Raw genomic sequence first — 22,575 nt, 5'->3', positions numbered from 1 at the left:
TCCTCATCAGACTTGTGCTCCAGACATTTCTCCAGGTCTGTTGCCTTTCCCTGGACATGCTCCAGCACCTCAACACCCTTCTTGCCATAAGGGACCCAAAACAGTGGGTCAAACTGCATGGTCCTACTGTTTCCATTCTCACTGAAACAGTGAATTCACTGGAGAATAATGAACCAACATTGTGATTCCAGGCCTATGTAAAATTATAAATTATTTGTGGAAAGTATTATCATACGAAAAATCAGCAAAGTTTAATAAGGTAATTGGCTAACACTATTTACGTACATCTGCCACATACATTTAGAACAAATATGCTTATCCACTACTGAGATACTGATCCCTTCTCAGTGTAAAACTGTGACTGATCAGGGCTAAAGCTGATACTGATTCCTTCAAGAGTAAAACCAGCGCTGTACAAAACAAATAAGGAGGAAAGGTCAAGCCAGAAATTCAAGTCAGAAGAAATTCAGCTTAGTAGCACTGCTGGACCTTGAGGGGGGAAACCCTGGGAGGCTTGTAGGTAAGTTAAGCATTAATTTATAAAGCGTGTTTTTCATGCTAGCTATCCAGCATTCAGAGACTGATGATTACTGCTTTCCTAATAGCTGCATGTGATTAACTTTTTATTCCTGTAAATATACTGTGCGTGGTGTCTGTGCTGTATCTGATAAAACCAATGCACTTCCTGATCTTTGAGCCATGATACCCAACACGCAAGCAAGGCAATCTTTGTTCACATAATCATTATTTAAAAAAAGAAAACCAAGGAGGCATAAATAGTGTGACAGTAAAGTAGCACAGACCTTGATTAGTCTCACAACAAAGAAAATCAAAAATGTAGCCCTGCATACAGCAACTCTCAACCTCTGCTTCACCTCCAGCTACATCCTGGCCTGCAGTGATTGTAACGAGGACATAATCTGACAGGTTGTACATGCAAATTGCCATTTTATTTGTGCGTCTTAAAAGGTTAAATGTGCTTTTCCTCATTATTTCACCTAAGGAAAAAAAGTCAGCGACAAACAATCTTGCTTTTTTTCTGTGGGACGAGCTATGGCATTGAGGCTGCTCATCAGCGGTGGAAGTCTCTTCTCCAGCATCAGGAAACAGGCAGACACATGACAAGGAGATGTGGAGTTTGCCACGAGGGCCTCTTTAAAACAGCTCTACTCTCGGTCTCCCCAGCCCAGCTGCAGCACCAATCTGTGACCTCTCCCTGGGTCCCTCACCTGGGGCTTCAGTAACTCCTGAAAAGCATATGAAAGGCTCAGCCAACCAGCTGTGCAGAGTGCCTCAGGTCACACAGTGCCAGAGGGACTCCAAGGCTGCTTTGCAAGTGTGTTGAGGTGTACCTCTGACTGTGGGAAGGAAGGAGTCAACTGAGCCCATGCTTGGTGCACACAGCTTGACAGCTCAGTCTAGGATGTGCCCAAGTGTCTGCGGCAAGGCAGGATCAGAAACACTTTCTGCTCTATTCCTGCCTGTAGACCAGGCTAATGCCACTGGAATAGTCTTCAGCTAAATAGAAAAGCACTGTTAAATTAGTTTTGATTAATTAGTCTTTCTAAATGCAGGAGGGTTGGATGAGCACAAGAAATCTAGCAAAAATAGCAATTTCAGAAAAAGGCACCAGGATGCAACAGTACATGAGGAGTGGATGGGAAGAGTTGTTAGCTTGTTATTATGAAGGAAGGAGGAACACCAGCTTCTCCAGAACAATGGTGTGGAAGAGGCCACTGGGAAATTAGCCACTGCACATTTAGCCCAAAATGGTCCCAAAAGATGTACATTGGCTCAAAGCTCACAAGGTCTCCACTAAAGAATGGCCAGTGATAGTCCAGGCTGGTGCAGGACAATAAATGGACTTTTGTTGTGACCAACCAAAGTAACTGGTGACACTCCCTTAATGGGTCTGCTCACTTCAGGCACAGATTTCCACATCAAATCACAGAATCATGGAATAGCTTGGTTGGAAGGGACCTTTAAAGGTCATCAATTTCCAAACCTCCTGGGCTGAGCTGGGACACCTTCCACTAGCAACAGTACTGAAACTTCAACCAAGTCCATGAACAATTCCAGGAATGGGACATCCATAATTTCTCTGGGAAACCTGTGCCAAGCACTTTTCTTGAGCCAGGACTGCAATCAGCTTCTCCCAAAGATATGAAGGACAGCTCTTCCCTTTATGGCCTATATCTTTCTAGATAGTAAAATCATACCTAGGCTTAAAGATTGTACAATGGGACTGTTTTCTACCATAAGCAGGGCCACTATTTATCACCAAGGAACACCAAACTTCTCAGAAATGGCTAAGAGCTGTCACAACAGAGACAAAAACATAAATTAACAACAACACAATGGTACCTGCAGCTGCACACCACACTGAAACAAATTGCAGTGTCTGAATAACCCAAAAAAACATAAGTGGTTCTCTCATCCCTCTCATCACAGATATATCCACTGAGTGTGGGTAGGTTTTGATATGTATATTATCTCCAGAAGAATGCAATGAAGTTGCAAATGGCACTACTGAGCACACCACAATGTGTAGTAGAGATAACACTGAAATTGTGATACAAATCTAATTTCAGCTTTCATCAGAATATTCAGGATGTCTCCTCTTATCTCTGTTATGTATTATTTTTAACTTGTGAAAGATGACAAATACTGAAAGGAAAGAGCAATCAGGCTATGGAAGTTGCCTCCTACAATGGACATATATGTCCTCGTAGGGCTTTCTTTTTTTTTCTTTTTCCTTATATTTCTCTGATTAGTCAATCTCCTCAGGGAAATGCAAGGTGAGTTAGGAGCAAGAAGGTGAAGGTTATCATGGAAGAGAGCAATCCTCCCTCTGTGGGAACTGGTTAAATAGTTATGGCTAGACTCAAGTGCAGACCTCTGCTGGGAATCCCAGCGAAGGTCAAAGGCAGAGAGGAAAAAAAAGCTGCACTGAGATCTTAGGCGCTCATAAGCAGACAGATGTTTCTAGGCTTTAATGAGCAGTCTTGGCTCCAGGCCTTTCTTGGCAGAGCTGTTTAGTTTTAGTATTTTTCCTTGTAGTGCAAGGTATGGCTCTGGTTATCTGGCTCTGCTTAGCTAACTGCTGATGATTTTTCCATCTAAATAATAGCATGACAATGAAGAAATTGATTAATAATCTGAGAGGTGATGGATTAGGTCATGGGGAATGCCGCGCAGCTGTAAGCATGAAGAACAAAAAATAAATAAAAATGCTAATTTCAGTTTAAACAAGAGCTAGTTTAAAAAGTTTAAACTGCAATTCTTATGGCATCCCCATGACAAGTTCTAGCCCTCCATCTTATACTTTTATTGTCATGGGGAATAAACGGAAGGAAAATAACATCAAATCGACTTTTTCTTTACTAATTCCATCTTCAAATCAGCCTGGTGGGGATCATGCCCCTACTTTGGAAACTAATTTGAGTTCAACACTGTTGGGAATTTTGACAGTTTGCTATGCCTTAGTGAAATATATTGAAAATTTAGCAGATTTAGCAAACATCTTCTGTTCAAAGAGCAAAAAGGCTACAAATGCAAAGGCTGTTAACAAACTGTGAAAAATGTGAACTTCCATTAAAAAAAAATTGAAAAATAAGCTTGTTAAACACTTTGAAGCCTTTTAATCCTATGTACCAGGACCCAGCTTCCTTAATGAAATAGCCACTGCAGCACTTGGTGGAGAATATCTTTGTTCCTTGTCAGGCATGTTGCAACTCTGATGTTCAGAGACTTATTTAAATCTCTTTTCCTATATTTTTAGATGTATCATTTTTTGATGTCACAACTGGTCTAATATAATATGATATCATGAATGGGAATGTTTCTTGGGGTAATCTGTCATTTCAGACCATTTTTCACTACTGTATTTCATATTCTGGTCTCAGTGAAGGAATTGGAAATGTTTAGGTGGCTTAAGCATGAGCTGTCTTTGGAACTCGATCAGTTACAAGTCAGTAAAAAACTTTACATCCTTACATTGGCAAGTTGTACAAATTCTCTACTCCTGTGTTCTCAGTTAATTTTCTTTTAATTTTGAAGGCTATCAGCTACTTTTCTTTGAAGCCCTTTTTTTAGCACATCAGAATCTCATCCACCACTGGTTGATTCAGAAAAGCTCACCCCTCTCCACAGCTAAGTGTGAAATCTGCTTTGTGATAAATATCTGATGGTGTAGAAGCACTGGGCTTGCTCCCAAGCTAAATTCATTTGTAATGCACCAAAACACCTGCCTCTGTGTCATCACAAAAGCAGCTCCCTATTGTAAAGTACAATTCACTCTCTCAGGCAAGATTCAGATTCCCTTTTTCCCCACTCTGCAGGAGAGGAACAGATGTCCTTAGCAGCTGAAAGGAGCCTCCTCCCTCTTCATCTACCCAGCTTATATTTCCAAGTCATGGGACCTAAAACTCTTCAGAGTCCATTGGAGAGTGTTTGTTTCCATGACACCAGTCCCTTCCCACAGCCCTCAGTGCTCAGGATATTTATTTTACATTACACCTGTGGACTGGAAGTGACAGATTTACATTAGGATTGTACTCAGGATCTCTAAATATTCAGCCCAGCCATCACCATGGTGGATGCCTCTGGATCAGCAGTAGAACACATTCATGGGACACAGACACAGCTTCACACCTTCCCACCTGTCTGGTCCACCCCAGCAACAAATGGGTTTTGGTCACTTTAAGGGCCAGAGCAGAGACTCTGTGCTCTTCTCCCAGATGCTGGACAGTGACTTTGATCCTGTGATGTTAGACATTGATTAGAAGGATGACCACCTTGCCAGCAGGTATTACAATTGCTGCTGTTGCAAAATGCAATGGTCAGATTTTAGGAAGAAGTGCAACAAGAGAGATAAGTCAAGGCAGGACAAATATCTATAAAAGTGCTGTGTAACAACTAGAAGACTTGTAAAACTTTGGGCTTAAGTTGTGGCCAACTTTCTTGTTGATCTCCCCTAAGTTTGGATGAAGAATGATAGTCAGTTACAAAAGCAAGAAAAGTTATTATCTCATAAATGTATTTGCTGTAAATGGTGAGTGCCTCTTTGCTTAGCATTGAAATTCAAGTGCAGCAAATAGTCAAAGTAAAATAGAATAAAACAAAGCTTACCTGAAGAGGCTGAAGAATCAAAAGTACTTCTGTCCTTCCTATTTGTCTTGAAGGGCTGAATGTCCTTTTCCCTGTAAGTTCCAAAGCCTTCAAAGCTTCTTCTTTTATTCCCACTTGCATCATTGTCCCGCTTCTCACTTGAGGAATTTATTTCACCGAACATGTCCAGGGACTCTGACCTTCCATTACTCTCAGTATTACCAGAGTATCTCTTTGTGCAAGAGTCAATGGGATCACTGCTTGAGTCGCTTTTATCTTTACTCTGTGACCACTGCTGGGCATCAGAAAGTGATAGCGTAGACAGCGTATCCACTTCAAAGTTACTCTTTGAGCCTTTGTGCCCGGTTTCACAATGCTGGTGCTTCTGCTTCTCCTTGTGCTTGCTCTTCTCGTTGAGCAAGGACAGGTCTTTGTCTGAGCCACTCAGCCTCTCGTTGATGGTGTGGCTGGAGAAGCCAGTGGACTTGCTAGCAAAGAGACCGCTCAGATCTTCGTGAGTCCCCAATATCCGCTCATCCTTATGCTTGTGCTTATGTTTGTGTTTCCTCTTGTGAAGTCGGCCACTTGAAAGGCTTGTTCCTCCAACCTTCGGAGGAGCCAAGGAGGACTGCATGTCTCCAAGGCCCATTCCCACAGGGGTTTGCAGGTGCACTCCGTGTTTTGCTTTGTGTTTGGCAGTGGTGGACATCTTCATGTGAGAGCTTGCATGGAATTGGGGTGGGGGCACGGTAGGTCTCATAAATGGGGAAGCCGCTCCAAGCGTGTGAGACAGGTACAAAGGAGCTGGATACTGACCGTAGTAACCAAGATTCATCATAGGCATTGATGTGTAAGGCATTCCATAGGGTGCATAGTAACTCCCACTGGGAATAGGGTAACCGAACCCTTGTAAAAAAGGCACCTTTGTCATGGTGTCATTGGTTTTGGCAGGTCTACCACGCTTCTTCTTAGACTTCATATCAGAGGTCCTGCGAAGATAGAGCAATGGGTCATACTGGATATATGGCACAGGGTAGTAGTGATCAAAATTAATCCTGAAGATGCTGGGATATGGATTTTCATGATAAAATGTATAACTTCTATGGGAAATCCTGAACACTTGAAACTTATTGATGAGTTCCTCAAGGTCTGCCAGAAACTGGAGGTCATCTCTGTTCTGCAGGCTTTTCCTTTTCCTCTTGTGCTTTGGCTTTTTAATACTTTCGTGAGAGAGAAAGTTATCCACAATGAGATGCTTCTGCCGGTGACCATGCCTGTTCTTTGTGCTGGTGTCAGATGGGATAGCCTCTGGATTGTCCAGGGTGCAGAAATCGAAGGAGTATCTCCGGCGGGATTCTGAGCTTTTCTCGGCTTGGTCAGAGGTACTGTTGTTGTCTGTACCTATCCCACTGTCGCTCGGGATGGTTTCCTCACTGTGAGACTCACTCACTGGTGACAGCGTGACTTCTTTCAGAGAACCTATTTCACAGAGGTGAGAAGGTGAATTAGCCATTAGCCTGGGCGGAGACAGCTTCCAAGTTCCACTGTGCATTCCTTTCTGGGTTTTTGTAGGAAGAGCACTGATAGGTTGAAGATTTGGCATAGTTTTTAACTCTGAAAAATTAGTTTCAGTGCTTGCAGGGCTGAGGTTGCCGTTGATCCCCACTAATTGTGTTGAAAGCGGATGAATAGCTGCTGGTGACGATGCCACAAGTGACTGCAGGTTGGAAGGCACTGCTGGGTTTTCTGGCTGGCTGGAAACAGGCCTTGAGTGCTTGATGGCTGTCTTAGGTTCTTCTGGCTGAGGCTGCAGCTCTGCCCTTGGCTTTCTGCCCCGTTTTTTACCAATGTAGATAGTCCCCCTCTTGCTGACATTGATCTGCTTCCCTAGCCTGGCATCAATGGTGGTCGGCCCAGCACTAGATGGTGGCTGGACTTTTGCTTTCAGAGCTATGCTGCTGGAGCAGGAGGACAAGATCTGATTGAGAATGTTCTTCCTCTTGAGGGTTTTCATTTTATTAATGGTCTTGATGGTCTTCTTATCCAAGACCCCAAGTTTCCCGACCTTTTTGTGAAATTTGAGTTCACTGATGGACTTGTCCTCTCCTGGAACCATCTGGGCAAACTTGGCCAGATTCCTTCTCCTCTTCCTTTTCTTTGTTCCTGGAAATTCACGATTGATTGGGCTCACTGGGCTGGTGGAGGTCCCCTCATGAATGGTTTCAACAGTGAGCAAAGGCTGTTTCTTTGGTCGTCCTCTTTTTTTCTTGACAGGTGTGATCACAGTAAGACTGTCTGTATTGGTATACAGAGGGCTGGATGGTGTGATGGGATAGGCTGAAGGAGGCTCCACCATCAGCTTCTCAGACGTCGTCAGGGAGGTTTCCCGAATAATAGATTTAGGTTTGCTGCAGGTCCACCGACGCTTAGCTGCATGTTTGGGGTGCTGGATGTCAGGTAACTTGCCAGCTGTGGAAAGATTGGTGGGTAGGAGAGTGGATGTCACAGGTAGAGGTTTTCTGGGTCGGGCAGCATTGTTGGGGGACGCTTTGTCTGTGAACACACCGCTGTCAATTGCTACTAAGGGGGACTCATTTTCAATCACTTTCCCTGGCTTTGTGGCTCGAACATCTTTTTTACTCCCCTCTGGTTGAGAGCTGGTCCTGTTTGCCATTTCACTGCTCAAAGCAAGCACGGAAGGCAGGCTTTTCTCCTGGATAGTTTTCTCTATGGAGGATTTAATGGATTGCCTCTTTTTCCTTTTGTGGCCCGACGCATCTGTTGTCGGAGACTTTATTGGGATAGTAATTCGTACGTGATTGGTGTCACTTTCACAAGTGACGGCAGAAACGGGATTCTGCTTTGAGGGTGACATATCCAACATGCTGTCCATCGAGTAAGACTCCTTTTTCCCTTCCATGCTGTCATGGGATTTGCTGTCAAACGCTTTCTGAGCACTCTTTACCCACTCCATATCTGTGGTTTGCATGGTTTGGCTCATCAAGTCCTTCTTGCTGGACTTCTTCTTTGTACTTCCAGCGGGCTGATCGGGGGCCTCCAGCTGCACAGCTCCCTCTTGATCTCCAAGAGGCAAGAGCCCATTGCTCTCGGAGGCACTGCTGGGCTGGGTGGCCGTGCTGATGCTGTTGGGTGATGGGACTGTGCTGCAAATTGCCAGCTCTTTACTACTGACCGACAGCTGCCCCCACGAGCTGCTGCTGCTGCTGCTGCTGCTGCTGCTGCTGCTGCTGCTGCTGCTGCTGCTGCTGCTGCTGCAGGACTTCTTGGCCTGGGATTTGCTGTAGGAGACTCCTGGCTCCAGAGCAGAGACCTTGGTGGCACTAATTGCTTCTCTGCTGGGCTCTGTGCTGATGAAGCAGCTCTGAGGAGCGGGTCCAGTGTCGGAGCTCGCTGACCAGTCAAGGTGGTGCTGGTTGCTACTTTTCTGCTGGTGTTTTGATTTTAAGGTGTCACTGGTGAAGTCTTGTTGGAGGCCCGGATCATAGTGCAGAGCAGAATGTTTTTGTGGCCTGTCATAAACCTGGAAGGGAGCAGAAAATAAACAGGAAAAAAAATTAGTTTAGCAGCCCATTCATAACCACTGGTTGCAGCTCTTTATTTATGCAGTGAATAACAACAATGACTTTGTAAGAGTAAGGAACCTTTATAAAATCTTCCTATACTTGAGCCAAATTTGCATTTAGATTTCATGCACAGTAAACAAGTTTTGTTTGGTTTCCCTACTCTAAAAACAGTGGAAATACTTCTATAAATGCAAAATTACTAAGGGAACATATTCTATTGATTTTTAATTTAAAACACAAGTGAAATATCCCCTTTCAATGGATGAATGGTGCAACTCAGCCTCCTGGTGAGAATGCCTTTTTCCTGAAAAATAATCACTCACAGAACTTGAGGCTCAACAGCAGCAATTAAACTCATTATTGTAAAGAAGAAAACTGCAAAATTATCTTGGAAATTGTAACAAACAAGAGGAAAACCCATGGGTCCACTTCCCTGTGAAGGCAGATTCTGCAAAGATTTACTTGAATTTCCACATGGAAGCCATCCCCGCATACTTAGTGCTTAAAATCATATGCATAGTGTCAAGTGTGTGAGGCACACTTGGCAGGTTCAAGATTTGCATTACTCCCTTTCCATTTTAAAACTCTGCTATTTGCAATGTTGGTGAGAGATATTTTCAACATGATTTCTACTCTGACAGGAGCTCTTCAAGCCGCAGAGGTTACAGCAAGGGCAGAATTATGCTGAAGACTCTTACAGAGCAAAAGAAACTCTACTGTTTTTCTCTTGGTGGGCCTCCAGCTAAAAAAAAAAAGGTTTACTTCAGCTGTAACTTTTTCCTTTTAAAGAAAAAGTATCTATCTATTTGTTTTTTACTTTCTTTGGTTGATCTGTTTTGGGGTTTTGTTTTTTTTTGATTTTGCAGCTTTATTTTGTAAAGCTCTGGGTCAGAACGTACAACTGCTTTTGCACAAACTACTGACACTGTTGTGAATGTCAAATAAATGATGAGGCTGAAAATAAAAACAAAACCAATGAAAGAAAAGTAGATAAATACAGTGTGTCTTGTGTTCCTACAAACACCCTGTTACAATTAAGCTCCTCTCAGTAGCCCATTAGATCCCCCTTTGGGGTGTTTGCAACACAGATTTTGGGGCAAGCAGGCAAAAGGGAATAAGAGGGCTCTGAGCTGGGAAAATTAGGCATCCCTAGTTCTGAGCAACTTCAGAGAAGTTTGAAAAGACAACCCCAAGCCCATGACACATTATTTAGTGGCTACTAAACATGCACATTATTGACAAATTGATGCTGAGCTATCTTTCATGCCCATATAAATATAGACATGTGGCTTTTCTGGAATAGGCAATAATGATGAAGTTGTTCTGGTCCATTGTCTGAGCAGCAATCAGGGAGTCTTAAATCCTGTGGATAGTTCAGCTGTCACACACATGGACCAGCCATGCTCAGGGAAAACAGAGATTTCCAGGAATTGTGGAGTGAGAGAACGAAAGCATGCAGCTGTGGTGGAGCTGCAGATGTCGTTGGTGAGCGACACCCGGTTTCCTCAGCCTGAGAAAAGAGCTGAAAGCATAAACAGCCCTTGGGGAATGAATCCCTCTCCTCCTCTTCCTCACAGTGGCCTCCCACACACGAGCCCTACAGCACACAGAGGACACAACCCACACTGATGCCCTCCTTCAGAACAGGGGGCCCAGCCACGTCCACATCTTGGGATGGGCCCAGGGAGGGGAAACCAGCAGCACCAGCACTGGAGTTTTACAGCTTGTTTTATTTAAATTATTTTAAACTGATCCCAAAGCTCCTGAGATCTATTTTGCCTGGGCCACTTGGCCTTCTCCCACTAGGCTGGGTGTCCTGGCACAAGGAGATGGGCAGGCCATGCCCTGGTGATGTCCCAGGGGGAGATGGCTGTGCTTCTCTCCAGCCTCACATAAAACCTCATCTCCCCAAGCTACCACAACTCGTGATGGGAAGAAGCCCTGGAAGTACTGGACTGAGGCCCCTCTTGGGCCCCAGCACCCACACTGAGGCAGGGCCAGGCTGTTCCTGAACAGATCCCAGCCTGCTGGCTGCAGCCAAACCAGCTTCTTACACCCACGTTACTTACAAGTGCTGAGCTATGAAACAAAATGACCTGAAACGTTTCATTTGGAAGAGAAAAAAAAAAGATAAAAATAAGACGGAAGGTAACAGCAGGGAACAAAACCACATCGCACTCTGGCAACATCCTATTCCCTCCATATCTATCACACACATGGAGATCCATGGTCTAGAAGGAGCAATAATCTCTGATCTGTATTTTAAGGCAGTTAATAAGGGCTCAGAATGGAGAGGCCAGCTATAGATCAGCGATGAATGCTGATATATGGGCTTGGCTCCTCCAGCCCCATTTCTTTGGCCTGCACATTACACAGTGATGATGCAACTCCCAGCACATCCCTAATGATAGCCCTGTCATTGCTCCAGCAGCACAGGCCACCACCACATCGATCTTAAAATTCATGAGGAAGATATGCCTATGTCATCAAAGGTGCCAGCTCTGGAGGCATTTAATCACGCAGATAAGCACTCCAATTTCAACAGGCCTTCAAAAACTGACCGGTCTGCAGGATCAGGGGACTCCATTTCCTAAGCAGGATGTCAGAACTATATATCTGCCCAAGCACATTACAGTCTGCTGGGTTTCCTCATGAAACTTCTTCCAGAGAAACATTGATTGGCTCTGCCTTGCCAGACACATCCATGCCACCCAAAAATTATTCCTCTGCAGCACAGTGACTAGAGACAATTTTGCTGCAGCAGGTTGGGTTTCAGGGGCTGAACTGGATATGTGGGGACTGTTTACCTAAAAGCACTACTAAATCAGTTGAAAGTAATGTGGCCAAGTGTATTTTATTCCCCATGTATTCATCTGGGTTGCTGTTTGATCCTGTTGGTCCTAATGCTTAGGCCTCAATTTTCTCTTCTGTGTGAGCACCATCCCAAAAAGCCAATAAGGCCTAGCTCAGCTAAGCCAAGACTTTGCTAAGCTGACAGAGATGTCAGACCTGTCAGGATGGTAAGGGAATCTTAAGAAACTGATCTCTTGATACCTTTCACCCAAATTCTTTACTTTATTTGTCAGTAAGTATGTAATATACTCCAGCTCCATAGGGCTGTTGGCTCAAATAGAGTTCCTGTGGCAGCCAGCCGAGACCAGCATCAAGAATAGTGGGCTTTTTTTCATGAAAACAGAAGGATTTATCTTTATTTACTTTTTAGTTTATGAGACCCTAAAAATGCTTCAAACTTCAGTGCTGGCCTTCAGGGCTTGTCATTTGCCCTTTCATTAAATGGGATTTTCTTCCACAGCCAACTATTCTGCACTGAGAGTGTGCTCCTTCTTTTGTGGAAGTAGAAGTGTAAATCAACTCATGTAATTTTACTACAACTGAGCATACTTGGTCAATATTTCTCTTCATATACAGCTCAGTATATAAAGAGGATGTTTTTAGTAGGTTGAATAATCCCAGCTTTCCTTTAAAGAAAACAAAATACAACAAAAAGAAGATGATAGCTTTTGTAACTGCAAAAAGGCTTGAGCGACCTGATCCAGCACATGTCTAAACCTTAGACTATAAGAATAAGATTACAATCCTCTTATTAGTGGAATAAGATTAGCATCCTCTTATTAGTAGAATAAGATTTGAATGACAAACTGGTGAGTTTCAGGCCTCAGCTTTGGCAGTGGTGGGCAGACCTGTGAGCAGGACAGATCCCATACACTGGTGATCACTGGCCACAGACAAGAAAAGGTTTTATGCTGTGTGTTTTATGCTGTCCCTCCAGTCCTTTGCAGCCCTGCAGACGTGATTGGTCCCCAAAACAGTTTTATTCTGGTATGCAGCCCTTGCAGCTGAGGAGATGATGCTGTGCCAGTCCCGGGAGGGGCAGCACCCTACTCTGCAAGGGGTACCCAGCAGCAGACCCCATCCCCCAGGGACTCTTTTTAAGGATGCTTCAGTCTGCATACTCGCTCTCACATGGTGCTTCCAATCCAAATGCAAAAACTGGGGGCAGATGACAACAACAAAATCAATGGTCTGGTAATATAATAAGAATGATTAAAAAATATCCAAATTAAAAAAAATAAAACTTTTAAGAAAATTATGATAAAATATATATTTAGAAAACCCAACACCTGAAAAAAAAAATCTGTGTGCTTAAAGGGATCGTTCTCTCCTACTCCAAATGCACCTTTTTTAGGAGGTAACACACATAAAGCTTGTCAAGAATCTGGCTTGCAAATCAAAGTTAATACTACAACGCCCCCTCTTTAAATCATTCGCAGATCCATCTGTGTAATGGCTCCTCAAGTGTAATTCCCTATTAAGAGGCTTTATCTGGAGAGATAAGCAGCTGGTTCCCATGTCACTAATTGCTGTCTGCTGTGATTTTAAAACATCTGCACCATTGTGCTCTTCATTTTCATATTCTAATCACCCTGAAACTTGAAAAAGGTACATCATTGATTGTTTCTGTGGGTTAATTAGTACACAGTCTCCTTGTAGAGACAATTTAAAGGCAGTCAGAACCTCAATCAGCAAGTTTGTTTTAAAAATTAATAACATCAGGAGCGTCTGTGGGGATTGGCATCCACAGTGACACATCAGTGTGCTCTGAGGACATGCCATCCTTTGTTATCTTCTTCACAGGGATGGAAACAAAATTGAAAAAAAAAAGAAAAAAGAAAATAAGAGGAGGAAACTCTTCCCTAAATGCATAATATCACTTAAAACAGGGTATTGGGAAGTCCTTTCTTTTATCTCAGGGCCACCCCTGCCTCACCAGAAAGAGTAAATCTGAACAGATCAAAACATCACATAAAACCTCTGTGTGGTCTAGGAACTTGCAAGCATCTTTTGGTGTCAATTTTGCCGCCTAGGAGCTGGCATCTCGTTGGAAATCCATGGGGTGAAGCTGTGATATATGAGGGCACTTGCTCTGCTTTTCCTCCTGAGCTGGAAAGGTGTGGGATCCCCTGGTGCTGTCTCCTGACCATGCAGAGGAGGGTTTTAGCTCAGGCACAGCAGTTTGCTGTGGCAGAGATGCTTTATGCAGACTGGACCTTCTTTGTACCCAGCCAGCTCAGAGGGAAGGCAGGCCTGAATTCAGAGCTGCTTAACTTGGGTTTATACCCAGCAGTACTCCAGACAATCCTTGTAACAGAACTTGGGAGTCTAGCAAACTGTCAGCCAGAGATGTTCCAGGCCGAATGAATAAATCCGCAGGTACTGACTGGAAATGCAATTGGCATTCTGAAAAATCGTTCTCTGTTCTTGTCCTGAGTTCCTAAAAGCTGGAGAATCTCCAAATTATTTGTTCCCCTTGAAAAAGCTTTCTCTTTAGTTTCTGCTTCCTAGACATGCATGAACACATGTTACTAGAGAAGAAAAAAACCCTTTGAAAGAAAGAAAAAACTGAGATTTCTAGGTCCAACACATGAATAAATAATCCTGGATCAGCTCATACTTTTGCTCAAAATTGAGCATTTCCCCTTGTGTCCCAATGGGATGGCTGTAAACTGCTCACTTGCAGGCTCTAATCAGAGCTACAGGTTGGAGATATTTCATGTCTTTTGGTGAGTGCACTGAGCTTTCCCAGTGCAGAATTACTCTGTAAATAAATGATGCCAAGTGGAGGAGACAGCAGGCTCAGGCAAATATAACTCTGGCCTGATGACTTACAGGTTGAGCAGTCATGGACATGAGGTGTGAGGAGCCTGTGATCAAGTCAAGTCAGTTCATAACTGCAAGTCTCTGTAATGGTCTTAGGAAATTCTTCAGGTCCTCAGTGACTCTAGCCATGGATGAGGGATACAAACCAGAAAAGCACTGTTTGTGCTGAAACCACAAACAGTGGAGTCTGCTGAGGAGCTCCACTGAATCTAGTTCAAAACTGATGTAGGGGCTTTAATTAAAAGTGATGCACCAATAGAAAACACATCAGCAACAGTAACATAAAATTAATTGCCATGTTTCCAAAATAGGGCATTTTCCAGAGTACTGTTGCAAATTTATCACTCCCAGAGTTTATTCCTTCTACAGCTCCCAGGGTCTCAAAGAGCACAAAGCCCAAACAACCATCACACTCAGGAGTGTGGATCGCAGAATCATAGAATGGTTTGGGTTAGAAGGGACCTTTAAGATAATCTAGTTCCAACCCCTGAACATTCATTTGACGTACAAAGAGAGGCCGGAATTAATGCAAAAATGCCCACAAGAGCACAACACAGCATGGGGTGGGAGTGGGTTAATTAAAAGCCAATCAGCATCTCTTTGTGTCCATTCACCACACAAAACATCCCAGACTGTGGAGTGCGTTCGTGTGATTGTGTCAATACAGAGAAGCTGAAGTTCAGGCTTTGGCATCATGATTGCTTTGAGAATACCTTGTCTAAAGCACTTATCCAAGGAAAAGACAAATCAATGCAGAGATTACTGAACAGTACAAAGATGCTCACATGGTTGTGAATTGTAATTTTTCATGCATTCCTGGTAAAGCGTCTTGATTTTCTAAGTAATTCAGAAATTCCAAAGTTATTCCAAATTCATTTTGCTACCAGCTTTAAACTGAATAATTTGCACACAGTTTCAATCTTCTGCTGCTTTGCAGACACTTCTATTTTCCACATGGAGGGATTGGGGATTTTATTTTGTCAAATTGCAGCAACATGTTGAATTTATAAAGGTAGGATTTGGTGCTGCAGGCTGATCTGCTCCTTACTGGTGGAATAGACCCATCGCTGCACATATTTTCTTTATCAAATGTTTAAACAACCCTGTGCTTTTCAGAGCTTTGTATTAAGCACCGAGTCTGGGAAAACTCTAAACAATGGGATTTTTCTGTCATCTCCAACAAAGAACCCATCATCGCCGACACAACAATGCAGTTTAAATATCGTGTTTAACCATAACACTGTTTGCCACCTCGGTTTAGGCAGCTGGGAGAGAACAATTGGGCACCAGCTAAGGTGGACTACAGCAGGACTCATACAATTTTCCCCATTCAGCTGCTGATATCTCCCTGGCTTGTCCTTGCTTGGCCTCAAGCCACTGCAAGGATTTTTAGGCAAGTGTTTCAGACATCAGGAGCGAGCGAGGCACCTTTGCTGAGCCGAGTGCTTTCATTTGTTCAGAACCCTGGCTAATGAACTTAACTGCCTACAGGAGTGATATTAAGGCTTTATAATTCATATACAAAACATACTTCCATCCCTTCAGGAATGGTTAATTCTGTGGAGCTCAACCTGCTGTCACCAGTGTGTCACTATTATGTTGCTTGTCCAAGTTCCTACCTCATCCTGCTCTTCCACTTTTTAATTTCAAGCTGTAGAGGACAATGCACATATGTGCAGTGGCTCAGCCAAAATATAACAGCAGAAGGATCCCAAGACAGACTGGGACCTGCAGAAATGGGAGCAGTAAGGGGTACTAATCTCTGAAAGACTTGTGGTGTTTTCTAGGATGTTAAACCCAGAATCCCAAAATGGCAGAATAGGGTGAGTTGGAAGGGACCCACAAGGATCAAACTCCTGCCCCTGCACAGGACACCCCAACAATCCCTCCCTGTGCCCCGGAGCATTGTAGAAACTCTTCTTGACGTCTGTAGGTTTGATGCTGTGACCACTCCCTGGGGAGCCTGTTACAGTTCCCAAGCACCCTGTGGGTGAAGAGCCTTTCCTGATATCCAACCTAAACCTCCCCTGACACAGCCTCAGGCCATTCCCTCCAGTCCTGTCAGTGGAAGAGCAGAGATCAGTGCCTGCCCCTCCTCTTCCCTTTATGAGGAAGCTGTAACTGCACTGGGGTCTGACCTGTGTCTCCTCCAGCCAAACAGACCAAGTGGCCTCAGCTGATCCCTGTGTGGCTTCCCCTCAAGGCCCTTTACCATCTCAGTTGCCTTCAGCGTGTCTGAGATTGCTAAACTGGAAATAAGGATGTGAACAGCTGTGCACTTTAAATTTCTGCTATAATTTTTAAAAGCCTGCAGTTCTTAATTTGCATTGAAAGGTTTCTTTTATCCTTCATTTAATATAGGAATTGCAGCATTACCTTGAATACTCTTTTTTTTTTCTGAGGGATGGGAGAAATATAAATGGCTTTTCCATTGAGGCCAGTGATTCTTTCCACTAGAGTTAAAAAATTTGATTATAAATTGAGTCCTTAAATGTCAAGGAGATGCTGAATTCACCTGAAAACAGGCATTTGGGGAAGCTCATAAAAGCTGTGAGCTGCAGTCAGTTAGCTCATCATTCTTTTATCGTGCACTTCATTTAGCAGTTACTGACCGACAGATTAATTCTTCCAAAGCATCCTGATTGCAGCTAAGGTCTAGCATGAAGCATTAAATGTGCAACAGCATTGGCAAAAAGTCCAGAAATCTGCCGGAACATCTATCAGGAACAGCTGGGTTATAAACCCTTTGAAAATTTGCAGGACAGGTCAAATGCTCAGCGTCTTCTGACTTCCCCGAATGAAGATCTGAGTCCTGTTCCATGAATTCAGTGAGAGCATCACTTGTGACTTCAGCAAATTCACTGTGAAAAGATGAACTCCAGTGACCTGAACCAAAACGTGGGAGGTTCCTTCCCTTTGCAAGGTCTGCCTAGGGAGGTCATACGTGGTGAAATTTTCTGGCTCTGTTGGGCACACACCAAAGAGCCACTGCACTTTGTGCAGAGCCAGTGGGTGCTGTGGGGTGTACACATCCAGCAGCAGGATGTGCTCTGGGCCCTCCCAAAAAGCTGGTCTCAGATCAGACTGCACAGTGGGATTCTGCTTTGTTTTCACCAGTAAAATCCTACCTTTCTGACAGAAAGGAATAGGACCACTCTCATCTTCCCTTGGAGGCCTTACAACAGTCCAAGCAGACATGAAGTGGAACCTATTCCATTTGCAAAAGGCAACAGGATGAGTGGGGCTTCAGGAGATTTATGCTCCAGTTTCCCCATAACATGAGACTATTTTTCACCATTGTTACCTTATGAAAATGATCCCTCTCCCCTTTTCCCTAGATACCCAGGAAGTGATGGCTGGGGAAATTTCCTTGCACACCTTGATAAGGCCAAAGCAGGGCAGACATCTCTGTTTCTGGACTAGAGATGATGCCCCTGTGACACAGTTGTTGAAGATTTTTTTCGTCAGTCAGGAGATTTTAAATCCATAGGAACGCCCAGGAATGATGGAAGACAGGTTTGGAGAAGGATGCCCACCAGTGCAGTGGGACTCCTGGGGCATGGACCTGTGCTATGGGAATAAAAATGCTCAGCTGCAAGTCCTCTTTCAAGACCATAGAAGGGGTGATTTTGGGCAGCTGCAAAATCACAAGCTGCCCTGACTAAATCTGACTGCTCTCCTAAAGGAGCCAATTTTACCACCCCCTGGATCTGGCTCCCTGCAGATAACTCTGCCATACAGATGTTTTTGCAGGTTCCTCACCACACCCGTAGCCAAGTCTTTCCCAGTAGGGGAAATTTAACCAGGCTTGTAATAATGTACTGGAGCAACAAAAACAACAAAATGGTGACATAAAATGTCTCTGGTGGTGCTAGGGGGTGTGATGATGATAGGTAGTGCATTTTTGAGACATTGCTGTGCTTTTCCTGAATGGCACCTATCTCTGCTTTGATGTTCATCCCTCATCTCTCCTTCCTCCCCGCCCTCCCCAACTATGACAAAATCACCTTTACTAATAAACCTCCAGCTCAAATAGCAGGTTTTATTTAGTGTGCTATAAAAACAGTCATTTCTCAGATCATAAAAAGGGCTCAACTGGACTGCATCATTTTGCTGAAGTGAGTTTTCTGGTGGAGTGATTCTCTCTTCTAAATGCCACAGTCCCCCACTACCAGTATTTATGTACCAAAATAAAATGCAATTTTCTGTATTTTATTAAGTGTGAATCTCCGGTGCAAATCCATTTGGGAGTTGATCCCAATATTTAATTGTTCCTTGCTTTTATACTTTCAAGATATTTTCAAGAGTTTTCACAGTATCACGAGGCTAAATACAGTTTTATTAAGGTACAACAGCATCACTTTAAGGCCCTGAGCAAGTTTAGGTTTGTCTTCTACACATATAAATCCACAGCAGCACAGAGCAGAAAAAGAAAGAGCAGGGATCTGGGATCTAGAAGGGAAGATTGCAAAACACCCTGAGCACATCTTTGTGCTTAAATGACCTCCAGAACTTCTCTAGTTTCTCACCCAACAAATTAGGTGTAAAATGGAGCCCTGAGTCTCACACCCATCAGGATAAATATGTAGTGTTTTAATATAATAAATATAAATTTTAATTTATATTTATAATTTAATTTATATTTATTCATATAATTATTATTATATGAATTTAATATAATAAATTCCGGCCTGGGATTAGCATCCAGAGCAGAACTGGCATCAGGAGAGCATCTAGGTAAAAAGTGGCCTATCCCATGCTGAGAATCTGCTCTGGAGAAACCCTTACAGCCCTGAACCTGTGCACAAATGCAAGATTTCTGTGCACACACTCCATTTGGGACTGGCATCAGACCAGAGAGAGCCATGGTGTGCTTCCACCAGACCTCAGAGCTTTGCCCTTTTAATTGCCTTTGTTCTAGTAACTCACTCAGCCACATTTCTTTTCTCCATACATGTTGATGAAGCAAAACTATTCCCAGCCCTGCTATTGCTTCCTCCTAAATGCTGACTGCGTGCTTGAGTTGAGTCAGTCTATAAAAATACTGGCACTGAAGGTACAGTCTCCTATCCAAGGAGCTTGGCAAACACGGTAAATCACAAGCAGCAGGACTCATTTTAGATATCAAAGTGCACTTGCCCATTGCTAAGGGAGGGAATCTATGTCTCTTTCTTTACGAAGTGTACTTATTTTGGAGGATTGGAAGAGTTTGGCAGAATGTGTTTCCCAGAGTTGGTTGAGGAGAGAGGGAGACTGGCTAAAGCAGAGGTGAACCTGGTGTTAGAAGCATCTGAGGTACACATGAAAGGCAATAAAAACACATGGGGACAGCAGGGCCACAGGAGGTCCTTGGTTTAGCAGAGACACTGCTAACCTGACATGGCAAACATGGCTCACACTTTAAGAGGGTGTGTAAACAATCACGAGAGCACCTTATCACCGAAATCAATAGGTTCTCTAGATCTGGGAGTTTCTTTTAAAACTAGGCTGGGTGTTTTTCTGACAGCTATTGGACTTGGAACAGGAATACATTTAGGCAAATCCCCTGGTATGAGTCATGCAGGAGGTTTGACTAAGTGGTTCTTTCTAGTCTTAAAAATCTGTCACTATATAACCTCTTTAAATCCTCCAGTGTTTTGTCCAACCTGGTGTTAAGCAATTCCAGCAATGTGTCTTCAGCCTCTTCTTCTGGGAGTCTATATCCCAGCACAATAAATCTCACTGCTCAGAGTCTCTTCTCCCTTCCCCTGGAACCATTTGCATCCCTAGACATACCTCAGTTCTGGATTCATCCCAACAGTTCCTCCTCATCCTTGGACCAAAAAGAATATTTCACATTTTTAAACAATTCATTTCGCTTGCCATATCCCCTGCTGCTGTTAGGCACTGTGTCCCACGGGTAAGACAGACTTGATTTACTAGGAAGGGTCTTTCTGTCTTGGCAAACCCAGTGAGATGTGGTTCCCTCTGGAATAAAAGATGGGCAGTGTTGTACCACACTTCATCCTGCAATGATGAGAGGTGCCAAAATCCACCAGTTCAACACTCTCAGGCCACCAACCTGGCACAGGGAAAGTTGCTGTAATTTCTGTTACCATTCTTCCAACCTGGCTGAGCATGGACTTTTGAGAGGCAAATCTGTGTGAAATATTCCTCCAGACTGACTCTGTCCTCGCCAAATAGCTGAGATTTGGCTCTGAGCTTTTAAAAGGAGGCACTAAGGATCACCTGATCTGGATTCAAGCCTCAAAGATGTCTCTGAAACACTGCAAAACCAAAACATGCTGGGTGTGAAGAGTGAAGTATCCTGGAGTCAGTTTTAGACATTGGCTACATTTTTTTCTCTTTTTCCTTTTTTTTTTTTTTTTTCATTTTTTCCCCCCCAGTTTTAAATATAGAAGAACATATTGAATTGGTCTTTTCTGGTTAAATTTCTCTGCTCTTCTGTATGCTGCATCACAGTCTAAAAACATGGGAACATGAGCCCAAATGCAGAGCTCTGAACAGTTGGAGACCTCTGCCTCAGTCCAAATGTCACAGTTGGTGTTCTGAAGGGTGTTTTGGGGAGATTTTTTGGGTGTGCAGGGAGAAAAAAGAGCAAAAGCTAAATCCCAAACCACTGTACAAAAGGGATGCATATGTTGAAGTCACTGTTGCAAAAACTACTCAGTGACTGTTTTAAAGATCCTTATGAAAAAATCTATTTTATTCTAAGTATTTACTAAATACTCAGTAGGTTTTTTTTCTTCCTCTCTCTGTTTTTCCCCCTTTGTTTTGTGTTCCACCAGACAATACACACAGTTCTGCGTAATCCCCCCTTTAAGGATTTCTCTCAAGGATACACAGATATCTATTTTCTGGTACCAGACACAACAACCTTGTGAAATCAGGGCAGATTCATCACCCATCCTGCACACGACCTTATCAGCAGTTGCTATGGGTGGCCCCTGTGGAATACTGTGGAAAGGGCAAAGCTGGGAAATGTGCACTTTAAAGTGCCAGAGAATTTAGTTCAGTGTGCAGCACTTGTAATTTCTGCTGCTGCAGACTGCTCAGCTTGTTATGGATATCTGAGAATTCTCTTTTTCCCTGACTAGAGGTCATGAGATTTATTACAGTAAATTTTTTTGCCCCCATTTTTTTTTTCTTCTGGAATAGGTAAGGTATAATTGAAGGAGTCAGCTTTCTTGCATTTATAATATCTCCAGAGATGAAGAGAGAAGTGAAATAGAGCTTCCTGCCACTCCTTTCCCCACATGCAACATATTTTGCATTTACTTGTACTGACAAAGGGAATATTTAAAGAGAAGGCAGTGTTGTGCTAGGTTTTGGTACAGGAGGTATTAAAAAAAATTGACTGGAAAACACTCAGGTAGATGGACTTGCAGCAGCAGATAATAAAAATTAAGGTTATAATTTCCTCATCATCTATTTTCCCATCTGGTGGCATCTACTACTAAATATATCCAGGACATGATTTTTTTTTCCTATTGATTTGAATGCCATTCTCTATACAGAGCCATAGAACTACATTTTGTAAAAATATTACTTCAATGAGTAAAATCAGCGTTCTAGTATGCTCATTGGAGCAGAGGGCTACAAACCAAGGAGAAAACAAGTAACTAAAGTTTATTACATCTCAGCATCATTCACACCAAACAAAAATACCTGGTTGTCACCTAAAGTCAATCTTAACTGAATCTCAAAGCACTTCATGAGAGAAGCAGCAGTCATTATCCCCCTACAGATGGAAATACTAAGGCTCAGTGATTTGCCCGGGGTATTTCATGTTCCTTGACGAGTGCAAAAGGGAGAACTTAGTGAGTATTCCTCATACTCATTTTTGCTGATGACCATGAAGATTCCCATGACCAAGGCCACAAGTTCACATTTCCAAGGCATTCTACAATCTAGACGAACATGCCTTTGAGTAAATGAATATCTGTCTGGAGTGCAAACAAACTGATACCTTGCTGTATGAGCCTGAACATGCCATCTAAAGTGCCTATTACAGGCACAGCTGGAATCCCTGTTTGCCAGAGGAGGAATAGCATGGATCTGTGTTTCAGCACAGCAGCACCTTTTCACGGCCTGTCAGCTGGGATTCCAGCAAGTCTCATACCTACAGGACTGTGATTTCTGTGCTGCAAACCCGCGAGAGTGTTCATTTTGAAGAGTTTTAGCTTTGTGGAGATAATGAAAT

The 22,575-nt window shown here is 43.3% G+C and overlaps 1 protein-coding gene across 3 annotated transcripts in view; it reads right to left on the bottom strand.

Annotated features, from left to right (window-relative positions):
* SETBP1 (SET binding protein 1) overlaps nucleotides 1-22,575 on the bottom strand; it is a 270,277-nt gene that overhangs the window by 74,401 nt on the left and 173,301 nt on the right. For all 3 annotated transcript variants that reach the window (XM_071425795.1, XM_071425793.1, XM_071425794.1), the window contains one exon: nucleotides 5,131-8,650. In XM_071425795.1, the coding sequence (XP_071281896.1) occupies nucleotides 5,131-8,650 (3,520 nt within the window). The remainder of the gene's footprint in view (nucleotides 1-5,130; nucleotides 8,651-22,575) is intronic.

This window comes from Agelaius tricolor, unplaced genomic scaffold, assembly GCF_023055355.1.
Source record: "Agelaius tricolor isolate 1412-34295 unplaced genomic scaffold, bAgeTri1.0.p SCAF_4, whole genome shotgun sequence".
Classification (NCBI taxonomy): Eukaryota; Metazoa; Chordata; class Aves; order Passeriformes; family Icteridae; genus Agelaius; species Agelaius tricolor.
The sequence above is the reverse complement of the archived record's forward strand: the minus strand, read 5'-3'. Positions and strand labels throughout refer to the sequence as shown.